The 26,096-nt window shown below is 43.5% G+C and overlaps 2 protein-coding genes across 2 annotated transcripts; both read right to left on the minus strand.

The window, feature by feature from the left end:
- Positions 1–5,210: 5,210 nt before the first annotated feature.
- Positions 5,211–25,427, minus strand: LOC311239224 (4-galactosyl-N-acetylglucosaminide 3-alpha-L-fucosyltransferase 9-like). The gene is made up of 2 exons (XM_084327519.1): positions 25,400–25,427; positions 5,211–6,725 (listed from the first exon to the last, which is right to left on the minus strand). The coding sequence occupies exon 2, from the start codon at positions 6,723–6,725 to the stop codon at positions 5,598–5,600; it is 1,128 nt and encodes a 375-aa protein (XP_084183645.1). The 5' UTR covers positions 25,400–25,427; the 3' UTR covers positions 5,211–5,597.
- LOC311238863 (4-galactosyl-N-acetylglucosaminide 3-alpha-L-fucosyltransferase 9-like) lies at positions 19,283–20,398 on the minus strand (the record flags this gene model as incomplete). The annotated part of the gene is made up of 1 exon (XM_084327063.1): positions 19,283–20,398. One exon carries the CDS (start codon positions 20,396–20,398, stop codon positions 19,283–19,285), a length of 1,116 nt encoding a protein of 371 aa, XP_084183189.1.
- Positions 25,428–26,096: the final 669 nt, after the last annotated feature.

A 26,096-nucleotide genomic window follows, 5' to 3' on the forward strand; every position in this document is an offset into this window, starting at 1 on the left:
ATCAAAAAGTATCAAATTTACCAGACCATGTGTGGTAGTGTTGCATTCACCACATTCAGGGAAAGGAAAAGGGGTCCTCAGGGATAGAGCTGGCCATGCTATTGCTTGATTTAATTAGGTTTATGAAAAAGTCTGACGGAGTTGACATAAACTGAGGACACAACTTTGATAGGCAGCTAGATTTCTATGGAAAATATTGTTTGAGTTTCATGGCATGCATTGTTTTATACATTTATACCCCTTATCCTTGATTTGATATGTATGTTTTCACAAGTGGAGAGGTTTTTCAAGCTTTTTTGGGCTGGTCAATAATGTGACCCCTTGCTGAGGACAAGATAATTAACATGGGAGCTTCTAACCACAGATTATACATTTAAACAAATATCCCCCAAAAAACAAATATATGTGCTAAAACATAACATCAGTATACACAATACCTTTAGATTGAACTTTGTGAGTATGTAAATCATTATTAATTTCTTTATTTTTGATATAAATTAGACTTTTCTATGTAGGACATGTTTTGTCCCGACTCTCAAGAATCAGTGATAATATGATATTGTATTATCTGTATAATATATATATATATATCAAAATGTGTATACATTGTTTTTATAAAAAAAGTTTTATATAAAAACTAAAATCAACCGTGAATGTATGCGACAACATGTACAGAGTGCATATAAGAGCTTTTTTTTTTACATTTTGTTCTCAAAAGAACAGAACAACTAATCCATTATCATTATCATAGCCCTAGTTGTTGCAGCTCTGTCAGGGATAGTTGGTCAGCAAATGTCTAGTTTAACCCGGTAATCTCACTGAGATTAAGAATCTCTTTTGCATGAGACAGAGCCCGGCCCACGTTTGGAATGAAACCCTTCGCCGGCATTCTGTTCATTCACAGAAAAGCACTGCAGGGTTTGAAGAACACAGACACTGTGACGACAAGAAGACGGATTAAGGTCTACGACACTGGAAACACATAAATCAATTTATATGAATAGAACTGGTCTTGCTCACCTTGAAAGAGTAGATGTTAGAGCTCAATGTCCGTTCACGCCAGGTTTGCATACGACTCACGGTGATAGACTAGTGATGGGTGAGACCGACCGCTGGGTGAGACAGGCCGACCGCTGGGTGAGACAGGCCGACCGCTGGGTGAGACAGGCCGACCGCTGGGTGAGACAGGCCGACCGCTGGGTGAGACAGGCCGACCGCTGGGTGAGACAGGCCGACCGCTGGGTGAGACAGGCCGACCGCTGGGTGAGACAGGCCGACCGCTGGGTGAGACAGGCCGACCGCTGGGTGAGACAGGCCGACCGCTGGGTGAGACAGGCCGACCGCTGGGTGAGACAGGCCGACCGGTGGGTGAGACAGGCCGACCGCTGGGTGAGACAGGCCGACCGCTGGGTGAGACAGGCCGACCGCTGGGTGAGACAGACCGACCGCTGGGTGAGACAGGCCGACCGCTGGGTGAGACAGGCCGACAACCGCTGGGTGAGACAGGCCGACCGCTGGGTGAGACAGACCGACCGCTGGGTGAGACAGGCCGACCGCTGGGTGAGACAGGCCGACCGCTGGGTGAGACAGGCCGACCGCTGGGTGAGACAGGCCGACCGCTGGGTGAGACAGGCCGACCGCTGGGTGAGACAGGCCGACCGCTGGGTGAGACAGGCCGACCGCTGGGTGAGACAGGCCGACCGCTGGGTGCTAAAGCAGGCGGTTCATGTCTTACCTGGTATGTGTTTCCTGACTTCCATGACTAGATAAACCTGTTTCCGTTGCTTCCGGACGTCTCTAAAGTTCACCACATTGATGGAGAGAGAGAGATAATGATGATGATACAAAATGAATCAGTTACCACACACACACACACACACACACACACACACACACACACACACGCACACACACGCACACACACACACACACACACACACACACACACACACACACACACACACACACACACACACACACACACACACATCGATCGATAAAGGGAAGTGGAACATGGAACAGCCTTCCGGTCCCCTTAAGGGAATGTCCCACCCTGTCCACCTTTAAGGGCCAACTCAGGAAATGGCTGTTAGACAGCCAAATATGCACTCATTAGGGATGTTAGTGATGTTGTACTGACTGAATGTCATGTTAGTGTGGTCATGTCAGTGATGTCAGTTTTTATGAATGAACGTTGTATGGTCCGTTTTGTGTTTGTTTTATTTTATGTTAGGACTACGGGTGGAAATTAGCCCTGTGCTATTCCCGGCATATTTACGTCCTTATCATGCTGTGATGTTATGCATACACATGTAAATGATGTTCATTAATTTGCATTGTCCTTAATAAACAAATCTTAACACACACACTGTCAAGAATCTTAGATTTAGAAGGATTCAAGACCACAAATGTATAATTTGTATTAAAACACCTAAATGGATATTGTAATGGGTAAAAACATACAATGATTTGACTAAGGCTGTAACTATTCTATGCTCTGTATGAGTCAGAACATGTCACAAGGGCCATAGGTCATAGGTCATAGGCCATAGGCTGACAATAGAAATTAATTCAGTAAGTAACCTGCTGCTGGAACCTACACTCCAGACAGTAGAGGATATGAGATCATAGGAAAAAACTAATATTGGCAATTAGACAGATAATAATTGGTCAACAATGACTTAATGGTTTGATGTATTGGTTAAGAGAAAGAGAGACGACACCTTCAAGGTGGAGATTAAAAGGACGGTACACAGGCGGTCAGGTGGCGTAGCGGAGATTGCGTTCGTCACCAACACCGGAGACGCTGGATTTGCCTGTTCGAATCCAGCTCACAGCTCCGGCGTTGTCACCAGCTTGGCTGGCCGTTCACACTAATACAATTGGCTGTATTAGAGGGTGGGAAAGCTGGCGGGGTGGGTCCGGGTCGTTGTAAACAGCGACTCCTACAGTTCGGTCGGGGCGCCTGCTCAGCGCGGATCTAAGGGGGGTAGTGTGATCCTTCCACACGTTACACCCTCTCAGTGAGAGTCCGCGCTGCCAGGTGAAAAGAAGCGGTTGATTGGCTAGACGTGTGTCGGAGGAAGCACGTGATAGCCTCCACTCTCCCAGATGATCTGACTGTGGGGGGTAAGTGCGCAGCGACCAGGAAGGGGATTGGGAATTGGCATAACGACTAACATTGGGATGGGAGAAAATCGGAGGAAAAAGGAGGGGGAAAAAGATTTTAAAAAAAAGAAAGAAAAAAGGACGGCACACAGAGAGCCTCAGAGTTTGACCAGAGTACTACGAGACATGGGCAGCATTGGACCACCTGGCAAGACACTGAGGTCACCCTCATGTACAGCGACGACAGGCTTTCAAAACAAGACTCAGTTGATCGGCAATCAGACCCTGTTAAGCTGTAGCCCTATTTTCAGAAATCTTGCCTAAAAGTACATGCCCAAGGTAATGGAAGATTGGTCCACTTCTACAAGGTCAATTAGCATGTTCTTGGTATCTAGGAACATCTATGGACCTCAGGGAATGTATTCCCAGTGTTAGAAATATTGTGTCTGTTACTAGGCTTGAGTGAATTGTGATGAAACAAAGGAGAATATAAATTATGATTTTTCTTTGCATCTTTGACAGTGAATAACACACCATGCTAAAAATGGCCAGACATGAAAAACTGCCACTCACCTCGTTCAGCACCTTTTTGATAATGAATAAAGGGAAGATGATTAAACAGAATGTTTATACAGTACTGAATTCTGCCATGCAATATTATAATGCAATTTGAAATATTATTATAGAATATAGAATATCAGGCCTATAAATTACCTTGTTATAGCCAACTCGCACATCTATGGATCGGGCCAAATCTCCTCTTTCAAATGGCATAGTTCAATTTGGATTTAGTATCACCAGGCATGCAGCAAGAGCCGTGAATTCAATCTACTGTAAATACAGTCCATTTAAAAAAATTTAGACAGGTCCGCCATCTTGAATCGGATTGCAACGCGGATGGTTGCTAAACATTCACAGAAGGTAGACACACTAACTGCGCTCCAATATATGCCAATAACGTTCCGTTTTCTGGTAGATAATCCTGAAAAATAAGAGAAATAAAATAAATCATGCACAAGTCATTTGCTTGCAGGCAGCTGGCATGGGCTAGGTAATGCATTTTTTCATAATTTCAACGCTCAGTGAGAGCTCTGGATGTCCTCTCCTCAGATAACTACAAACCAAATTGCAACGCAAATTCAAAATGGCGGATATTCGCTAAATTATGAACACATTCCATAAACTAAAATCTCAGTTTGTTTATCCCATTCACACTCCAAGTGACTTATTGTTCATAAATCTTCATTTATATTGCATACAGTTCGACGCAATTCAATGTGCTTTACAGCTGCTAAAATGTCTAAAACATTTGGTTATATGGTTATGGGGCAATTGGTGCTTCATGCTTCTGCATCACAGAAAAACATGTTTCTATTCATTGGATTACATCTTTAATTTCTCTAAATTTTTCAAACCTTTATTTAAACTCGAAGTTTTGCTCATTTACAGTCACATCGAGTGCACATACAGTACAGAAATAAGCACAAAAAAGGCATATCAAATCACAACAATATTAGATCACAACAATCAAGGCGAAACAAAAGTAAGGATAACAAATCAATTAAAACAAACTACAGAGAAACAAATATACTAATTAAAATGGTTGGACCTGTGAGATTTGTACTTTGTAGGTCTGCATTTTAAATGTAAGGAGTAAAAAGTATGTTTTTAATTTTTTCTATGAAATGTAATTGAATAAAAGTACAAGTATACAAGTATACAAACCTACAAGTATACAAACCTAATAATACACTAAAAAAAAATTACTCAAGTACTTTACACCCCTGCTAGATTAGGCTTCTGATATTTAGATGGATTATACCCAGACCGTTCCTTCCCTTAATTAAAGATGGCTGGCTCAAGTTGGGGCCTAGGGATAGGGACAGAAGGCCCTGGTGCCAATAGGCTGTAGAGGAAGTGTGACTAGATTTGAAGCATTAACATTACGAGTGGAAAGAGTGGAGAGAGCATGGTGTGTCAGTGAATTTAGTTACCAGGACTTTTAACCGTATTTAGGATACATTCTTTATGTCTATTGCCTATAATCACATCTATGGTCAGAGTTGGATGCATAGTGTTTCTTGCTTGTCTTGTTTTTCCAGTGCTTATTTGTCTTCCAATGATCAGTCTGTGGTCACAGTGGCAATTATCACCAATAGAATACACTGCATAAATATAAGCATATAGAAATTTAGATGCCTAGAGGTTGTTATTTTTGACTTGGTTCAATCTGAAACTAAGTTGCTAGCTACGATATTCTTGGAGAACACATAACCTAGCATAACCTGAAGGCTCTTTCCCTCTATGACATCATTTATATCTAGGCCCCAATTAGACTGGTAGAAAAACCTTTTTCTGGAAAAAGCTTTCATCAATCATAAGGAATTCTATCAGCTTAAAATGGCTTGACATGGTGGGTAAACTCTACTTTACAAATAAAAACAACTCAAAAGTTATATACCATGGTTTCATAAATATATATAATCTGATCATGAAGCGTACCACTTGTAAAGGTCATGCACAACACGGTAATCCTTATCTCTTGACATGTGTTCACAGGCAAGACAGACAGGCTGGATAAATTCTTTGTTAGTAGTCAAGAGATGGGGAGTGGCTTTGTAGAACTTCCTCCAGCGAAAGTAACGTAGGTACTCCTCATCGTTCTTATCCAAGTTGAGCAGGAAGTCTGCCAGAGCCTTTGGATGAGGGAAGTCATTTACATGGAGAAAGGAGTCAGCAGGGATGAACTGTTTGTAGTTGTCTCTTTTTGGGCCCAAAACTACCGGCACAGTTCCTGCACAGAGCGGCCCATTCACCTTCTCTGTGATGTAGTCTCTATGGATTGAGTTCTCAAATGAGAGGTAAAACTTACAGCTTGCGATGGTTGGGTAGTATTCATCAAAGCTCAAATGTCTCCCTGTGAAGGCACTGCCGTAGACATGCACCTTGATGTGTTTCACTAGTTCTTGGTAATACCTTGACCTCACACCTGTCCCGGTGCGTGGGTCGGTGTTGCTCACAATCCAACAGACCAACTTGTCCTTCTTGGGCAGAACAAAATCGTCCCCCTCGTCTGGTTTCTTGATCACCAGTTCGTTCCGCACAGTGATGTCAGCGTCTCTTCGATAGCTCAGCGTGAGGTTGAACAGGTTTGCTAAGTTTGGCCTCCTCATTGTGTTCGTTGGAGATTCCACGTGAAACCAAATCCATTTCTGGAAAGGCGGACGTGGACCTTTGGGCATGTTCCATAAGTTCCCGGCAATGTTTCTCTGATAGAAGATAAGGGCATCTGCTTTAGGGTACAGCGATCTGTCGACCGTCAGAATGCAGCTATCGATGTTGTAGTATCTGACGCAGTCCTTTAAGTCCCACATCTCGCCCAGAGGCCAGAACCACAGAAGTACGATGGGCTTCTCAGGGGGATCTGGTAAGGCATCATCCTCTTCACCATCCTCACTACCATCTGTGTGGATGATATCTTCACCAGGTGCTGGGAGTGGGCATTTAGCAGATGGTGGCTCAAAGTAAAGGAAAAATACTGCAATCGAGCACACAAGCCCAAGAGCAGCGATTACAGCAAGAAGCAGGGTTTTGTTGGAAATTGCTGTTGTGGACATCTGTGGAGGTAGAGAATGAATAAATTAATAAATGATGGCATAAATAACTGTTCTCCAAACTACCCTGTTTAGCAGAAATCCTGGAATCTTTGATAAACCAACAAGTTTTTTCTTTCAAGTCACTAAATATTTAGTCCACACCCATCTTTAGAGCTAATCACAGCACTATTTCAGCCGGTACATTACTACATCTTGGTTGTTCATTTGTATGGTTGTATTTCTATATTAACTGGCTGTTTGCTGATCTTGGGGGCAGCGTTGGCCTAAAGGTTAGAGAAGCGGGTTTGTGACCGGAAGGTCGCCGGTTCGATGCCCCGGACCGGTAGGAAAAATCTGGGCTTGGGAAGTGAATTAATAACTCTCTCCCATACCCTTAACGCCAACCGCTGAAGTGCCCTTGAGCAAGGCACTTAACCCCCAACTGCTCCAGTGGAGTTACTCAGTGGCCAACGGTGTCAGACTGTGGTTGTACTGGGCAGCTCCCAGGTGTGAATGGAACTGTGTGAATGTGAAGCAGGGTGTAGCTGAAAAAGAGCATCCATAAAGGTTGATGACAATAATGTTTATTGTGCTTTTGTTCTAGGACACAAAATGCTTTACTGTCACGTAGAGCTGACCCCGATTAGTCGAATACCATAAATCCTCTAATATAGGACGGGTCTTGTATTTACCTCAGCTGCAAAGAGCACCAGGCCTTTATTGTCCTCCCTCCTCACTCCCCCCCCACCTCCTCCTCCCTCATCTTTTTCTGCCGAAGACTTTGCGATCTTCTTTGAGGAAAACGTGGAGAACATCCGCAGCTCCTTCTCCCAACCCCCACCCATTCCAAACGCTGAATCGAGAACCTCATCCTTCACTCTGTCATCTTTCTCTCCCATTACAGAAGCCGAGACCCTGACACTGGTAACGTCGAACCGTCCGACTACATGCCAGCTGGACCAGCTACCCTCCCCACTCCTCCAGACCATAGCACCGGACATCCTCCCATTCCTAACTGCAACCATCAACTCCTCACTCAACTCGGGGGTGGTCCCCACCTCCCTAAAACAAGCCAGAGTCACGCCCCTCATAAAAAAAACAACCCTGAACCCCACCGTCATAGCCAACTATCGCCCTGTCTCTCTTCTCTCCTTCCTTTCTAAAACACTTGAACGTGCTGTATCCAACCAACTTACTGCTTATCTCTTACAGAATGACCTCCTAGACCCCAATCAGTCTGGCTTCCGGACTGGCCACTCCACAGAAACGGCCCTCATTGCGGTCACAGAGGCACTTCACTTAGCAAAAGCGAAAGGCCTCTCCTCTGTCCTGATTCTCCTAGATCTATCTGCAGCCTTCGACACAGTCAACCATCAGATCCTCCTCGCGGCCCTCGCAGGAATGGGAGTGGCTGGATCTGCGCTGACATGGCTGACATCATACCTCAATGACCGCTCCTACCAAGTGTCATGGAGAGGGACTCTGTCGGCCACCCGCCCCCTCCGGACGGGTGTCCCCCAGGGCTCGGTCCTAGGACCCCTTCTCTTCTCCCTCTACACTAAATCACTGGGTAACATTATCACGTCTCATGGCTTCTCATATCATTGTTATGCCGATGATACTCAACTCTTCCTCTCCTTCCCTCCCTCAGATATCCACGTCTCTGAGCGGATCTCGGCCTGTCTGTCCGACATCTCCGCCTGGATGACGACCAACTACCTCAAACTGAACCTAAGCAAAACAGAATTGCTCCACCTGCCGGCCAAATCCTCCCCCCTGACCGACCTCTCCATCACAGTCGAGAATGCAGCTGTGACCGCGTCGCCGACCGCCAAGAACCTTGGTGTTGTCCTCGACGACCAGTTGAACTTCTCTGCTCACATCGCAGCGACAACCAGAACCTGCAGATTCCTCCTGAGCAACGTCAGAAGGATACGCCCCTTCCTGCCTCTTCAACTCATTCAAAATGCAGCGGCCCGCCTGATCTCAAACCTACCGAAGTCGGCCCATGTCACCCCACTTCTTAGGGACCTGCACTGGCTCCCTATTGCTGCACGTATCCGCTTCAAGGCCCTCGACCTAGCATACCGTGCGGCAAAGGGAACCGCTCCCGCCTACCAATGGTCTCTAACTACACACCCTCAAGACCCCTACGCTCTGCATCTTCTGGCCGCCTCAGATCTACTCCTATCCAAGCTCCCGGAGGGTCATCAAAGAGAAGGCGCCTATTCTCAGTCCTTGCCCCACAATGGTGGAATGAACTACCCATCCCAGTTAAGACAGCCGAATCCCGTCCAATCTTTCGCCGTCGACTAAAGACCCACTTCTTCAACCATTATCTGAAATGATTAAAAAAAAAAAAAAAAAAATCTAACCCCGACTAACCTTAATGTCATGCACTTGTCCTAATAAACTAACCTACACTGTAACACGCAACACTTTGATGAACATTGTTACTCAGCTGATAGAGTTATACCCTTCTTGCTGTCTTGTCGCACAGAACTTGTAAGTCGCTTTGGATAAAAGCGTCAGCTAAATGACTAAATGTAAATGTAAATGTATATAAGAGGCAGGCCTTAATTTAAAAAAAATGGCACCCATGGACATAATCCCTTCATTTTCAGACTTTTATTGCAAAACATACAGAGTTGCTCGGTTCATTCTACTTTTTTTTATATGTACATTGTCTGTCTACATTTATTTAGACTAGCATTGGTATTTAAATATTGAGTGCAGTTGAGTAATTGTGAAACTGTGGTGGATTAACGTAATTCACACACTGAAGTTGGAACTGTCTATAGGTTGCGGGGTCCGCACGGACCATTTTGCGTGTTGTACCTTCTCGACTACTATCATAGCATCATGAGCTCGCTATGGAGAGAATTCCACAACTTTACACCAATAATTGAAGAACACCTCTGTTTAAGTGGGGTACGTGCACACACTGATGTTTAACTGAAATTGTATTTCCTCCTACTAAACTCACTTTAAAGAGCAAACTCCAGGAACCCTATAGAACCAACCAGTAATTTCAACGTGTAGAATAGGTTCCAGGATTCCATTCAACAGTGTTGTGATGTAAGAGGGAAGTTTACCAATACGGCCTTTAAAACTAAACCTGAGGGCAGAATGATAGAGCAGGTAATCACACCACAGCATGCCTATGAATCACATCACCCTAGTCCAAAATGTATAAGAAAACAGCTTCAACTGTTTTTGGGACTTAATCAGCTTAATCCCCCCCCCCCCACCCCACCCACCCAACCACCTCCAATGTACAGCCCCCCCCCCCCCCACCTACCCAACATCCTCCAATGTACAGTTTCTACGTCAAATCTATATACTCTCTTTTCTAGACTCTTTTTGTATCACAAACAGTACTGTATTTGCAAATCTGGTATGTCATAAATGTATAGATGTAGCAGTACTGTCTATCTGTATGTCGTGTGTGTCATATATGTTATGATGAATTGAAAATGGGGGACCCTGATGTAAACAAGACGAAAGTCTTTCTCTGGTCTGCATCCCCTTAACAATTGTGTGTATTGAGCCGTACTGTATTGTACCCATTCTGCAATCTGTTAATAAAGTTTTCAATCAATCAATCAATTCTCTGAGGACTTTGCTGCTTGTGGACTATGGTTGTCTCACATCGGACCTCCACTCTGCTCTGGACATAGGTTTTCAGTGGATTATTGGGGGCCCTGGACAGGGGCCAGGAGATGGTTGGGGCTGAGTAGCTGAGCAGGAGAAGATGGGTTAGACGTCCCTATAGCTATTCGGTTCATCCTCTCTCTAAACCAAATCTATACCATGGATTACACCGCTGAATGGATTGTGCCATGGACAACATCATACTATGGATTACTATTGGACTACTTTACTATTTTTTTTTGTTTTACCTTTTTCTACCTTTCTGCAGTTTTAACACTTTGAGTTTTAAATTATGGCTATGTGTCTAATCTGCCCATCGCATTATCAAAGACTATTTTCCAGTCAGTGCTGTCAAGGCAGATTGTTTTTTTATCGCGTCGTTTCCGTTTCAGAGCAGTTAGAAAAGCCCCCGTTTTGATATAAAAAACAGCTCATTCTGGAGCATTCTATGAAAATCGTCTTTTAGTGGAATATTCCACAACGTTGATATTCGTCTGCCTTTTTATGAATCGTTTTCAAATAAACGCTAGATGATCAATATTATACGTGCACGCAAGCACATTACGGCCGCGCACGGATAATCGCTCCGTTGATTTTCTCACGGACTTTTACAGTGAAACCGAAAGAAGACATTTCACAAAACAGCTTATAACTTCATCAAACTTACTCTGATTATCCTAACACTGATAACATAGAGTCCTTACCTGACATCAGATGGTATCCAACTGGTATATTCCAATTCCTGATCACCATTCAAATCGATACGTGTATGGATCCAACGCGATACAGTAGATCTCCATGATCAGCGGGGATCTGAGGTTCCAGAATGAACTGTGGTAACTCCGGCTGGATCAGTGAACTGGAAAATGTGGAGTACCGGATTTTTTTCCCCATTAATTTTCATTGAGTCCATTCCAAAATCACTTATGTCATCTGGGAGATGACAGGGGGCGCTTTTTTCCACAGTGATCGCCGGCGCCCCTCGGCTATACTCGGGTAGGCTCGGGTGATGCAATAATTTTTCAGATCGCTAAAAAAAAAAAAAAAAAAAAAAAATCAGAGAAATCTCGTGAGTGGCTAGCAACCACCTATAAAAAAAACAGAGAAATCTCGTGAGTGGCACGGAAAGTGTTAATGAAAGTTATAGGTAACTGTGACGACCCCCCACTTTACCTGCAAATGGGGAGTCTTCTGACTCAGAGAGCATGATAGAGTGGGTATAGGTCGTTAGCCCCAATTTGAATCACCTGTGCAGTGCAGAGAGCTGCCTGCACATGCACCATTATATGTTCCCCTGTCTAATCCCTTCTGTCTGCTTTTCCCATCTCCAGGACAGGTTGTATCAGCAACCAAGTTGGACCCTTTTGATAATTCTGATACTCGTTATTTGTTGTTTATTCAATTATTGTTTGTTTAGATAGGATTAAATAAATTATTTTGTTAACTTGGTATCATGTGTGGACTCCCTATTTGTCAGAAACCACCCGTTTGTGACATAACATGCACGGTAAGATGCAAGAGGTTCTTAACACTTTCCGTGCCGGCCGCGTTTTCCTATTTACCCCCTTGAATGCCACCACCCACTTCAATGATATAGCACTCGCATTTGTGAACGCATAATCTATGTCTTAAATTATGGCTATGTGTCTAATCTATGTGTCTAACTTTTTTTATTTGCATAATTAGCTACATTTGCATAATCACCTAAATGGACAAATCTCGGAAACTACTTGATCAATTTCAACAATGTTGGGGTGGTTTTGGGGGTTATTCGGGATGCTGAATCCATTTATGATACTCAAGAGTTTCGGAATTGCAATATTTACTGGAATTTACCAAATTTCTATTTCAAGAGAAATTCTGCTGAATAATATTATGGGGAAACTTACTCCTTACAAGTCTTGGTTATCATAGACTCAGGTCTACTGTAAGCTTTAAGTCCCACATTAACAAGGTGACAAAAACATAATTCTTCCACCTTAGAAACAAAACTAAAGTACAACCATTTATAAATCAAAAGGATGCTGAAAAACGGATCCATGCCTTTATTCCAAGCCGACTGAAGAAAATACTTCAGCTTATTCAACTCTCAGCTAGGCTATTACACTGGCTTCCGGTAACATTTAGAATTGATTTGAAGGTCCTTCTCCTTATGTACAAAGCCCTAAATGGAACCAGACCAAGCTATATTGGCAATTTTCTTGTCAACTACATGCCCCCAAGAACACTACGATCATCTACTTCTATCATCTTGTATTTTTATTTCTGCATTGCATTTATTCTGTCTATTTTATGCTCATTTCATGTATTCTAGTGTATTTTCTGCTGTGAAGCACTTTGGGCTGCAATTCTTGTATGGAATTTGTACAAATAACGTTTATTATTATTATTGCCATCCTTAGAGTTATTTGCCTCTATCTAGCAGGGCTAAATTATTTGAAATGGTTTTGTTAACCCTCCTGTTATCCTCAAATTGACTTTACACTCTTTATCCTTGGGGACATTTTGACCCCAGCAGTTTAAACCTCCAGAAAATTATCATAATCAAAAGTGTTACCCAAATGTATATTCAGGTGCTTCATGTTACTTTGTTGATTACCTAAATAACCATTTAAATAAAACATTACCCCTACTCCCCCCACCCACCCAATTATACATACATAATATATATATTATGTTGTTCAAGTGGGGAGTGGGCCCATGATAACTTTCCGTTTTTGGAAAGTAACATGTCTGCTTGTGGTTGAGAGACAACAGGAGCATCTGCACTAAGGGTCTCATTCTCATCAGAGGAGGACTCCTCATAATCAGGGTCTCAGACACATTCTCTCCTACTGTATGTCACTTTCACCGTCAAATATCTGTGACAAAACTTCACTGGCAGAAAACGTTTTCTTCAAGGTAATTTTCAAATTAGAGTTTAGAAGGCTGCTATGCAAGCTATGTTTGCTCCTCCCCTATGTTTTGCGTAAAGTTTAGGTAGTCAAAAATCACAAATAACAATAAAAATACAGTCCGGGATATACATTCTAAAATATAAAGCCAAAAATATACAGTAACATTTACAGTAATAAATGTAGAATCTTTTTAAATAAAATTTTGTAAGTGTATATGTAAAAATAAGAAGTCAAAAGTCCAGGAAGATTACCAGAGTTTGTACTGTCACTCTGTGGTGAGGCAGTGAGGCACAGTGATGCGTTGTATACTCTGATGGTTGTTGGAATTAAGGACTTCCTGTGCCGTTCAGTGTTGCATCTAGGGAGTCTAACACTGAACATGCTCCTTCTATCAGCCAAGTCTGTGTATAGCGTGTGGGAGGGGTTGTCCATGATGGCGTGGAGCTTAGCAAGGCTCTTCCTCTCTGACAGAGGAAGAGTCTAGCTCCACTCCCACCATGTTACTGGCCTTCCTGACCAGCTTATTTGTCACATATAAGGTACCTGTACATTACAGTGAAATGCTTGGTTCTGTATGAGCCCCCTGAGATTGTGCTTCAGACAGTAAAAAAGTAAAAACAATAAAGACCAAACACTATACAAAATATACAAACTAGTACAAGTACACAATGCAAACAAATGCAAAGATGAGTTAGAGAGGTAGTGCAAATCTTTTACTAATAAATAGATACAATATGGTCTAGTGTTAAAAAGTGTTTAAAGTGAATGTTAAAGGTGAGTGTTATTCCATACACATGGAATATGTATCTCGATACGATAGAGGGCACACATTGTGAAAACAAAGAGTTCAAGTTCAAGTTCAAGTTCTTTAATAGTTGTCATACAGAAGTACAGAATACTTTCATACAAAATGCTTCTTACTGTTACGCTCCAGAGACTGTGCTAGACAAGATAGTATCAAATAACATAATAACATAATATAGCATGAATTTAGAAGAAGAAAAATGAGGTCACAGTGTTCGGTATAGACATATGTACAATGTTCTGAGTTACCATATAATATACAATACACAATACTATGCAGTGTACTAATGTACAGTACTATCTAGTGCAAAGCAGAAATGGGATGAGGTACAATTTTAGGTACAATTTACAGTAAGGTGTACGAGTTGTAGTGCAATCCTTCATCCATAAATATAAAGTGTGGGGAGTGGGTGCTACAGTGTGTTTGTTTAAAGTGGGTGTGTGCTATAAAGTGTGTGGAGTGGGTGCTACAGTGTGTTTGTTTAAAGTGAGTGTGTGCGTGTGGATGTGTGTGCTATGTGCGTTTGGTAGTTGTTGTTGTGTAGTGTTCATTCATTGTTCGTTTAGCAGCCTGATGGCCTGGGGATAGAAGCTTCTTCTGAGTCTTTCTGTGCTCGCCTTGAGACTCCGGTATCGCTTGCCTGACCGCAGCAGTTCAAAGAGGCAGTTGTTCGGGTGACTGGAGTCTTTAATGATTGTCTTAGCCTTGCCCTTGCAACGCTTGTAGTAAATGTTCTGGAGGGTGGGGAGCCCCCCTCCAATTGTGCGTTCGGCTGAACGTGTCACTCTTTGTAGTCTGCTTCGGTCTTGTGCAGTGCTATTCCCAAACCAGGAGGTGATGTTGCCGGTCAAGATGCTCTCTATTGTACATGAGTAGAAGTTCTTAAGGATCTTCTGGCTGACTTGGAACTTCCTTAGGCGCCTGAGGAAGTAGAGGCGTTGTCGTGCCTTCTTCACAACACTGTCAATGTGTGTGGTCCATGTCAAGTCCTCGGATATGTAGGCTCCGAGGTACTTAAAGCTGTTGACTCTCTCAACCGGTGCCCCGTCGATGCTGAGGGGGCTGTAGTCCTTGACCCCCGACCTCCTGAAGTCCACAATCATCTCCTTTGTTTAGCTGACGTTCAGGGAGAGGCTGTTTTCCTGGCACCATCCCGCCAGGACCTTGACCTCTTCCAGGTAGGCCCTCTCGTCGTTGGCAGAGATCAGGCCCACCACCACTGTGTCGTCAGCAAATTTGATGATTGTATTGCTACTCCGCTGAGCCACACAGTCGTGTGTGTACAGGGAGTAGAGGAGGGGACTCAGAACACAGCCCTGGGGGGCCCCTATGTTGAGGGTGATGGATGAGGAGGTGCAGTTGCCTGCTCTCACCACCTGGGGTCTGCCAGTCAGGAAGTCCAAGACCCACTGGCAGAGGTCATAGCCCAAGCCCAGGTCCCTGAGCTTGGCTATGAGTATGGAGGGGACTATGGTATTGAATGCCGAGCTGTAGTCGATGAATAGCATTCTCACATAGTTCCCCTGCCTCTTGTCCAGGTGTGATGCTGCTGTGTGCAGCACATGGGCTATGGCGTCCTCTGTGGACCTGTTGGGGCGGTATGCAAATTGCAGGGGGTCCATGTTGATGGGGAGGGAGGAGCAGATGTAGCCCTTTACTAGCTTCTCAAAGCACTTCATGGCTATGGAGGTGAGAGCTACAGGGCGGTAGTCGTTGAGGCAAGCAGGCTTGGATTTTTTGGGTACAGGGATAATAGTGGACTTCTTCAGGCAGGTGGGGATGACAGCCTGTTCTAAGGACAGGTTAAATATGTCAGTGAATACTGGGGCCAGTTGGTCGGCACAGACTTTTAAGACGCGGCCGGGGATGCCGTCCGGACCTGCTGCCTTCCTGATATTCACTTTTTTAAAAGTCCGCCTCACCTCATGCTCTGTTACCCTGAACACTGCGCCTCCATCAGCAGCCGACCCCCCCCCCCCCCCCCCATTGCCGAGGCTTGTGAGCTGGTGTTGTTATTACCAGCATCAAACCTCACATAGAAGGTATTGAGGTCATTTGCTAAGGAGATGTCACTGTTCAGTTTGAGGGAGGCGCCTAAGAACAATTTACCGCCTAATAGAGGCCTTGCACAGAGTGTTTAGAATGCCCATTTCTCCTTGTTAGGGACCAAGCAGTGAGACAATGAGGAAACAGGAGTTGTAGATGAAAACTGGGTTTTTATTTACCCACAAGGTGCAAAACCATTGCAAACCAAGAATTTGATAACTAGGCCTATAGATGGGTTTCTCGTCCACGTCAGCAAGGAGGCCAAAAGGAACGTAATAATCCTGGTCAGAACAATGGGGCACTGTATAGAGGATACTTTGTAGGACATGACCTCGAGAACATTTGAACCTGTTTGGGGAGAGATTTCTCACAGACACAACCAGGAATGAGGAGGATATGGATAGTGGTTTACCATTGTATCTTTGTTGCTGGATTGTAGCCAGCTCTTCATAACAACTCATCAACAATAGTCTTCCGGGATTCTGAAATCGGGGAGGAGATAGCGGGGGGAGCAAATGAATGAATTTGGATGAGAGCCGTGATGTAAGTGATTGCAGCTACGGCTGTGGGGGTGCTGGAGACATGATCGAATAGACTTGTATGCGCCTGAATCTCCTGAACACTGCGTGACCCATTCCTAATCGATCAGAACTAAATCGGCAGAGAAAAAGACGATTTTTAAGCACCTATTCCCCATGCACAGATTGCCCACGGATTGTGACGCCACGCACACCCGCCCTGGACTCTTCCATCAGAGGGGGGAGCTTCGGTGGTAGTGTGATTGGCTACAGACCACTACACTTAAATATAAACATTAGTCTACCTGGAGACTCAATGAGGTAATTGTAGATGTCGCCATAAGACGCGTCTGGCCATTTAGTGGGATCATTGTTTCATTATCCTGTTCGGGTGAAAGGACACTGGCCACCGAAGCTCGCCCCTCTGATGGAACAGTCCAGGGCGGGTGTGCGTGGCGTCACAATCCGTGGGCAATCTGCGCATGTGCATGGGGAATAGGTGCTTAAAAATGGGCTTTTTCTCTGCCGATTTAGTTCTGATCGATTAGGAATGCAACCACTTACATCACGGCTCTCATCCACATTCATTCATTTGCTCCCCCCGCAATCTCCTCCCCGATTTCAATGTAACGCGGAAGTGTAGTGGTCTATTAGGCACTCTACAAATTAAAGTTATTATTATTATTATTATCATTCTGTTTACAATTGAACATTCCATGAAAATTATCTATAAATTCGGCATCTTCTGAAACATTTATAAACAGAAAATTCATAAAAAATTTCACCAAAATTTGGTAAATTCCATTGCCATTTTGAAACTTTTTTCTTCTCTTAAGTATCATAACTGGATTCAGTATCCTGAATAACCCCCAAAACAACTCCAACATTGTTGAAATTGATCAAGTAGTTTCTGAGATTTGCTCATTTAGGCGATTATGCAAATAAAAAAAGTTGCCCAACATTTACAATTTAGCATCCGGCAGTTTCTGAGTGCTGGATCCGTACTATCCATATCCATCATAAAACTTTGGTGGTTCCGAAATTTCCGGGTTCACAATGGGGCTCTATGGGATGGCAAATATTTATGAATCGTTTTCTAGATAGATTGATGAAATATGAATTCAAATCGCTAATAAAAAAGCAAACGACATATCGCGTCGTTGGCAATGAACGGTCAGCATGAACAAACGACATATACCGTAGTTGGCATTGAAAGTGTTAAGGGTTATTCTAGCCAGTAATTTCAACATTTCGCACAGAACAAAAGCATATTTGCTCTCGAATAGATCCTAACACCCACACCATCAGAATCAATCATAAGGAGTGACACTGTCCAAGGTATTTAAACACTGTCCAAGGAACCAACATTCTATGACAGGTGTGTAATGAAACAATGAACAATGTAGGAGGTAACTAATACCAAAGATATTTGATAAAAGATAACGCTTTCAAAGCAGCACCAGTGTCTGTTTCTGATTGCTCAATGTCTCCCAGTTAAAGGGTTAAATTAATGAATAGTACAGTATGAGGAAATATATTTCATAATTCATTAAATCCAAATCTTTGATGCTTTGCTGCATTAGCAATTGTATTGCTAATGAATATTAGGCCGGAAAATACATTTGCCAGATCTAACGAGACTTCCTTTGATCAAATGTTCTTTTGTTAATTTGATTACATCTGTCCCCATCTTGTATTGTACAATGAATGTAAACTTCTGGTGTATAAACCATGCCCACGTCTCGTCTTCTATCCAAATACAGATAATAATAATAACGTCTCTGCAGTGCACACCCCTAATATGAAATCTCTAAGGGTTTGAAATACATCTGGAGGGGATCTTCAAAATGGGTTAGGAAAGATCCAAAGAGCATATTTTCTTTCTTCCTCGGTCCTTCGAGAAATATTCAAACCCTCGACCAAAGTTTTTTGTCACAACTATTAATTTCAAGACGGTCTCCATTTCCATGGTCTTTTATTCAGCATATTTCCATCGTCAGATCATCAGTGTTTTCAATTTATGTGAATAAACCCGACATTAAAAAGTGTAAAACATTTTAATAAATTCTCATTTGATTTGAACCAGGGTGTAAAAAGTACCCAGAAATTATACTTAAGTGAAAGTATGGGTACCGTCTCAAAATCGTACTCAAGTAAAAGTCAGAGTATCCGGCTAAAAACACACTTGAGTAAAAGTAAAAATGTTTCTACTTTTAAATGTACTTAAGTACTAAAAAGTAAAAGTAAAAAAAAAAAAAGTCTGACTGTCTATCTTCTGATTGCAGGTGATTAATCAAAGATCCCTGCTTTCTAGTCTTGCACAAGGATCAGCATGGTTATGGGCGGGTTAACTTTCCATTGATTTGATTGGCTGTTTTTAAATAAAGCGCGGCCGCAGGATTAATAACATTAACGTTAGTTCGGCCAGAGAAACAAATATACTAATTAAAATAGTTGGACCTGCAAGATTTGTACTTTGTACTTTGTAGGTCTGCATTTTAAATGTAAGCAGTAAAAAGTATGTTTTTTTTTCTCTGAAATGTAATTGAGTAAAAGTTAAAGTAACCTAATAATACTTGAGTAAAGTACAAATCCCCAAAAACAGTACTTAAGGATTGTAACGAAGTACAATTACTCAAGTACTTTACCCCCCTGATTTTAACCAAAGAACCATTTGTAAAGATCAGGAACGGTTCTGTAATTCTTGACTCTACCAACATATTCACAAGCAGAACAGATTGCATGTGTGAATTCTTGATTCTGACCAATAAGGTGAGGCCTGGCAAAAAGGTACCTCCTCCACCGAAAGTAGCGCATATAGGCCTCAGCATCCTTGTCCAACCGCAGCAGAAAGTCAGCCAGTTTCTTAGCATCACAGAAGTCCTTTACATGTATGAAGGCGTCACTTGGAACAAAGTCCTCATAGTTCTGTCGCCGTGGGCCCAATGCTACTGGCACGGTACCGACTGCTAAAGGCCCGTTGAGCGTTTCTGTGATGCCATCTCTCTCAGTGGAATTCTCAAAAGCAAGGTAGAATTTGCAGCTGCTAATAGTTTGAAAGTAGTCCTTGTCCTCCATAGAACTAGAAAAGGCACTGCCGAAGACGTCCACCTTGATGTGTTTCACAAGTTCCCTGTAGTATTCGTATCTGGGTCCGGTTCCGTTCCGGGGGTCGTCGTCACCCACGATCCAGCAAAGCAGTCGTTCCTTCTTGGGTAGCGCAAAATCCGTCACCGGCTGCTTTCTGGCTTTTATTCGCCAGCGCACCTTTATATCTGCGTCCTGCCTGTAACTCAGGGTCAAATTGAAAAGGCTCTCAATGCCAGGTATTTTACGTGTGTTTGACGGTATGTCCATGTTTAACCAGATCCACCTCTGAGACTCAGGTCTGCGTGATGTGGGCAGGTTGGATAGGTCATCTTTTATAGCCCTGTGGAAGAATAATACTCCGTCAGCCTGGGAGTACAGAGACCTATCGTCTGTGAGGCGACAGCCGTCCATCTTCAAAAGCCTCTTGCAGTCTCTGAAATCAAACCGTCTGTCGTTGGGCCAGAACCACAACAGAACAACAGGCTTGACGGGTCGTTTTGCATCTTTTCCCGTTGAACTGTTCTTAGAACCCCTCGCTATCTGGCCCGAGCGAGCAGGGGGAGGATGGCATGGTGGGAAAGGTGACGACTTATAGTACATAAAAAATAGAGTCGGAAATCCTGCCAGGCTGAGAAGCGCTGCGAGGACGAGACGCAAAAGACCAGGAGGAATATGGGGAACCATGTTTAGCCCTGAAAAGAAAGAAGAATATATTATTGCACAACTACAGTATCTTCATACTGTATAATTCATACAATTCCTTGTACAGTATGTGTAAACTACTTGGCAATAAGGACCTTTCTTTTTTTTATCTACTTTTTCTCCCCATTTTTTCAATTTTTCTCCCGTCCCCAATTTCGCATTGTCCAATTCTACCCTCCCCTGTCTCGAACGCTGTTGGCCATGCCTCCCACAAGCCGGCTGCAATGTGGACAAAGCCTTACATCACGTGTCCCCTCCGGTACTCGAGGAGGCAGCCGTCGCATCTTTTCACCTGCACAGCGCGATCTCTCAGCGGCGAGGGTCTGTGTGGGAGGGACACGCCGCCCTCGTCGCTTCCTGATTCTACTGCGCAGGCGCACCAACCTACCTGTAGGAGTCGCTGTCCACAACGCCAGCTTCCCACCCCCTAATACTGCCAATTGTATTAGTATGAACGACCAGCCAAGCTGGTAGCAACGCCGAGAGCTGGGCTCGAACCCAGCATATCCTGCGTTGGTGGCGAGCGCCTTGCCCACTGTGCCACCTAGCCGCCACCCAATAAGGACCTTTCTGATTCTGATTCTGATACCTGAAATATAAATATTTCTAAATCAATACAATTCAAAAACTGTATTAATGTCGGACCACTACGTGTGTCTTGACTATTGATCACCAAAACATTAGTCTTAGCAGATTTTGTTATGGTTTGAAAACCAACAGCACGGCACAGACAGGTACTAGGGCGTATTTTTTTAAGAAATAGGAATGAGCAAATAAACAACAAAACACAAAGGGAGAATGTTCTTGGCAGAGTTGTCCGCGGCTCTGCAGCACGTCTTCTGGGCTGAGAGGCACCGTGGCGTTGCGCCTCTGCCTCTGCTGCTCTGCAGCTACTCCTCGATCCACTCGGGAAACAGAGAGAGAGAAAATGTCACTAGACGAGCAAACGGGATTACAAGCAGTCCAGTATTGTCTTAGCTGAGTCTGTGAGAACAACAAGCGGTTCCTCTTCAGTGTTTAACTAGCTGAGTCCGTGATAACAACAAGCGGCTCCTCTTCAGTGTTTAACAAAACACACAAAAACAGAAAGGTCCCGAGTCCCGGAATTTACGAGAAAAACAGTATCCAAAAAAGAACGTTCCAAAAACTCACCCAGGCGCAATTGCGCAAAGCGGTCTACGAGGCAGGGGTCCAAAGAAAGGCAAGCAAGCAACAGCGGCGACTTCCAACAGACGTCCTGAAGAGAAAAAAGGCGAGGTACAACACGGGGAAAACAAGCAGCAGCCAGTGGAAATCCAAAACGACCGACAATGAACGTTAGGAAACCCAGAGTATATGAAGGCCTCCAGTGAGCTGATTACAACACACATCAGGTGCGAGACGGTAATTAGTACCTTGACCTTGAAGCGTGCGGCGGCAACGGGCCAATCCTCACAGATTTGTTATTGTTATACTATAATATATTGTTTATTGTGCCTATATGTATGAACTTGCTGATACACAGTGTCTTGTTTTGTAAGCTGTAAATGAGGGTAACCTCAGGGTAACCTCAGTGTCTTACGGATTTCACAATTATTGCACTTTTTGAAGATAATAAAAAAAGGTTTAACACATTGGTTGCCAGCAGGGGGTGCACGATTTACCGCTTGAGTGCCAGCGCTTTAGTCAATGAGAGGATGGGGATATTTGCGAACGCATAAACTATATCTTAAATTATGGCAATGTGTCTAATACAACCGTCGCATATCAATGACTTGCTTGCAGTCAACATGTACGAAACGGATTGTTTTTTCATCAGTACATTTCCGTTTTGTACCGTTTTGAATACGAGTATAGTTTTGAAGATTTCTAGTGATTCCAGAAAAATCCACGAAAATAGCCCTTTAGTGGAATACACAAAACACGTTGTCATTTTTCGGCCTATTTATGAATCGTTTTCAAATAAACGCTAGATTATCGATAGTATATGTGTACTTATGCACGCTAGAGAAGCGGGCTGAAAAATCGATTATCTATGCCCTGCCTGGCGCTAACGTTACGCACACACAAATATGAGACACATTGTGAACGCTGTGAAAAAAAACTCTGATTACCCCAAGACTGGTAAAATAAAGTCCTTACCTCACATCAGATGTTCTGCAAAAAGATTAATCCAATTCCTGATCGCCATTCTAAATATCGATCGCGTTTATTGATCTAACGTTATACCTCGAAACACATAATCCATGCTGCTTCCAGTCCACATTAATGAATGCACATTAATGAATGCAGTCTCAGGTTACATGGCTCAGAAGTCAAATGTGGAGCCCGGAGTTTTGGTTTCTCATGCATTTCCATTGACTCCATTCCAATGGGTACAATACCATCCGGGAGACGATAGGGGGCGGTATTTGCCCTTTTCGAGCTCAGAGCCAGTCCCAATGATAACGTGACGCTGGATGGATGAAAAATGAATGGATATCGCTAATAAAAGAAATAAAGATAAAATAACGAGATTTCTCGTCATTGGCACTCAACGCATGGGCACCCAATGTGTTAATATATATATCAAATAAGGGGCCGGGAGGCACAACCCACTTTCTTTTTGATAGGCGGGGGCCAACGTCCAGTGCGGATGGCATTGGGCATCCCTCCTCAGAGGTGGGACTTGAACCCAGACTCGGAATCGGGGCTCCCAGGAAAACAAAGCCTCTGGCTTCGTGGGGCATCAAACAAGAACTCCCCGTCCCCTCCATGCAATCCCAATTGTCCATAGGACGTTACCGGCTAACGGCTAGCTACAAGCTAACGGCCAGGCTACAGGCTAACGGCCGGCCATAGGCCAACGGTTTAGCTACCGGCTAATGGTTAGCTACAGGCTAACAGCCAGTCACTGTATCTCGGACATGATGGAGAGGTAACGGAGGAATACTCGCCTGGAGCCGGCTGTTCCGCGGGGCCGTATGCCTGAGCAGCCGACCCTGCACAACTGACACATCCGTTTAGACCGTCCGCCCCCGCCGCTCACCGCCAATTGACGTGAGCGAGCAGAGGCGCAGACCCCGCGCCCCAAGACACCACCCACCAGAGAGACCGTCGGCCAGCCGACTGCCTCCCGCGGCAATAGTATCCAGCTGCACAGCCGGAGAGCAACGCTGGCGGGGGAACTGCTCAGCGACGCGCACTCCCCTCTGGTTGCTCTGCGTTGCTTTTCGTTTGGACAATTATTCCATTTTGTATTTTGATTGGTTTACCCCTAGTCCTATTATTCACCTGTTCCATTGTCCAAATTTAGATGTCGATTTATAACAACATTTGTTACATAAAATATAATAAAAATCCCTTTTTTGAAATGATCGACTGAATGACATTCCGAGTTTAAAATGTCAATATTCTTCTAAGACCCTAAACGTGGCAAATCTGTTGCTCAATCAAACAAGCCTCCTCTACTTTTACTGGTTTAAGCAATTTTACGTCTCACTCCATTCATTTCCTAGAGTCCATTGTCTCACACACACACAGACACACACACAGACACACACTGACACACACACAGACACACACAGACACACACAGACACACACAGACACACACACAGACACACACACAGACACACACACAGACACACACACAGACACAAACACACACAGACACACACAGACACCCACACACACACAGACACACACACACACACACTGACACACACACACAGACACACACACAGACACACACACTGACATACACACAGACTGACACACACACATACACACACACACTGACACACACACAGACACACAGACACACAGACACACGCACAGACACACACAGACACGTTAGTAATCACTGGAGGTGACAGGCTCCTTAGTGCACTGCTGTCTGCTGGTGAGTGGAGAAGTGCACTACCCCCCCCCCCCACAAACAAACAAACGTATACATAAAAAAAGGATTCCATCTCAAAATGCAAACTATTAAATCATGTATTAAAATCAGTGTCAGGTTGAAGTTAGTTGAAATACTAACAAGCTACTTTAGCCATCGACTAAAAACACACCTCTTCAAACAATATCTGAAATATCTAATTCATCTGAAATCTGAATGTTCTTACTGGCTTTTTACTATTATGTACATTACTACTATGCTGCTACAGTATACTGATACTACTGCCTATCATGCTAATATATCTATACTACTATGCTGCTATACTTATACTACTACCTATCATGCTAACATTTACAACAAGCGGTGCAGGGGTAAGGCTAAGAGAATCATCAAGGACTCCAGCCACCCGAACAACTGCCTCTTTGAACTGCTGCGGTCAGGCAAGCGATACCGGAGTCTTAAGGCGAGCACAGAAAGACTCAGAAGAAGCTTCTATCCCCAAGCCATCAGGCTGCTCAACGAACAATAAACACTATGCAATAACCATCAAATGCACACAGCACACACACCCACACGCACACACTCACTTTAAACAAACAACACACTGCAGCACCCACTCTCCACACTTTAGATCACCTAAACACACTTTATATTTATTGGTAAAGGATTTGCACTACAACTCGTACACCTTACTGTAAATTGTACCTAAATTGTACCTCATCCCATTTCTGCTTTGCACTATATAGTATTGTATATTAGTACATTGTATATTGTATACTGTATGGTAACTCAGTTACTTCTATTCTGCATCGAACATTGTACATATGTCTATACTGAACACTGTGACCTCTATTTTTACTTCTATTTTACATGCTATACTATTTTATTTCATACTTATCTTGTCTAGCACAGTCTCTGGAGCGTAACAGTAAGAAGCATTTTGTATAAAAGTATTCTGTACTTCTGTATGACAACTATTAAAGAAACTTGAAACTTGAACATATCTATACTACTACGCTGCTATACTAATATTACTACCTAATATCATGCTAATATGTCTAGTATACTATACACTCGGAGTGTAACACTCAAGGTCGACACTATTTGACGAACAATGTTACTTACCCTTAGCTGCCAGAGATGTTCGCCTCCTGCTGACGTGTTGATCACGATCTGTAAGTCGCTTTGGATAACAGCGTCTAAAAGCGAAATGACTAAATGCAAATGTAGTTAAACAAACTTCTCTTCCTCTTTCTCTCTGTCTAACACACACACACACACACACACACACACACACACACCAAAACCCTCCCTCTGTCTCTCTCTCTCTCTCTCTCTCTCTCTCTCTCTCTCTCTCTCTCTCTCTCTCTCTCTCTCTCTCTCTCTCTCTCTCTCAAACATAAAACATCATGCCCCCCACCTCGCACCCAAACTACTGCTATTAATTTGTTCCAATAACAAACCATGCTGTTCCTGTTCTCACTACTGTCAGACTCCAGAAGAAAATGCCTGCCACGTACTGTAACACTTAGCAACCTCAGACCCATCATCGCTCAGCCAAGGCCGGCCTCACCCCCCGTCACAAAATCACTGACAATGGCCCTTCTGAATGTTAGATCGTTGAGCAACAAATCTTTCTTAATCAATGATTTGATAGCTGCAAACAATTTGCAATGCATGTTCCTAGTCGAGACCTGGTATTATCAATCGGTCCGACAAAATAGAAAAGAGGGAGGGTGTAGTATATTTTTTGATGGCTATTAGATAAATAACACCAGTTATTATAGCATTATGTTCATTTCTATGAGTAAGAACAAAAGAG

The sequence above is a fragment of the Notolepis coatsorum genome (genome assembly GCF_963971535.1).
Source record: "Notolepis coatsorum genome assembly, chromosome: 13".
NCBI classification, from domain to species: domain Eukaryota; kingdom Metazoa; phylum Chordata; class Actinopteri; order Aulopiformes; family Paralepididae; genus Notolepis; species Notolepis coatsorum.

What these genes read in the sequence shown, in the direction of transcription:
- LOC311239224 (XM_084327519.1), bottom strand. Translation starts at nt 6,725, where the DNA reads ATGTCCACAACAGCAATTTCCAACAAAACCCTGCTTCTTGCTGTAATC.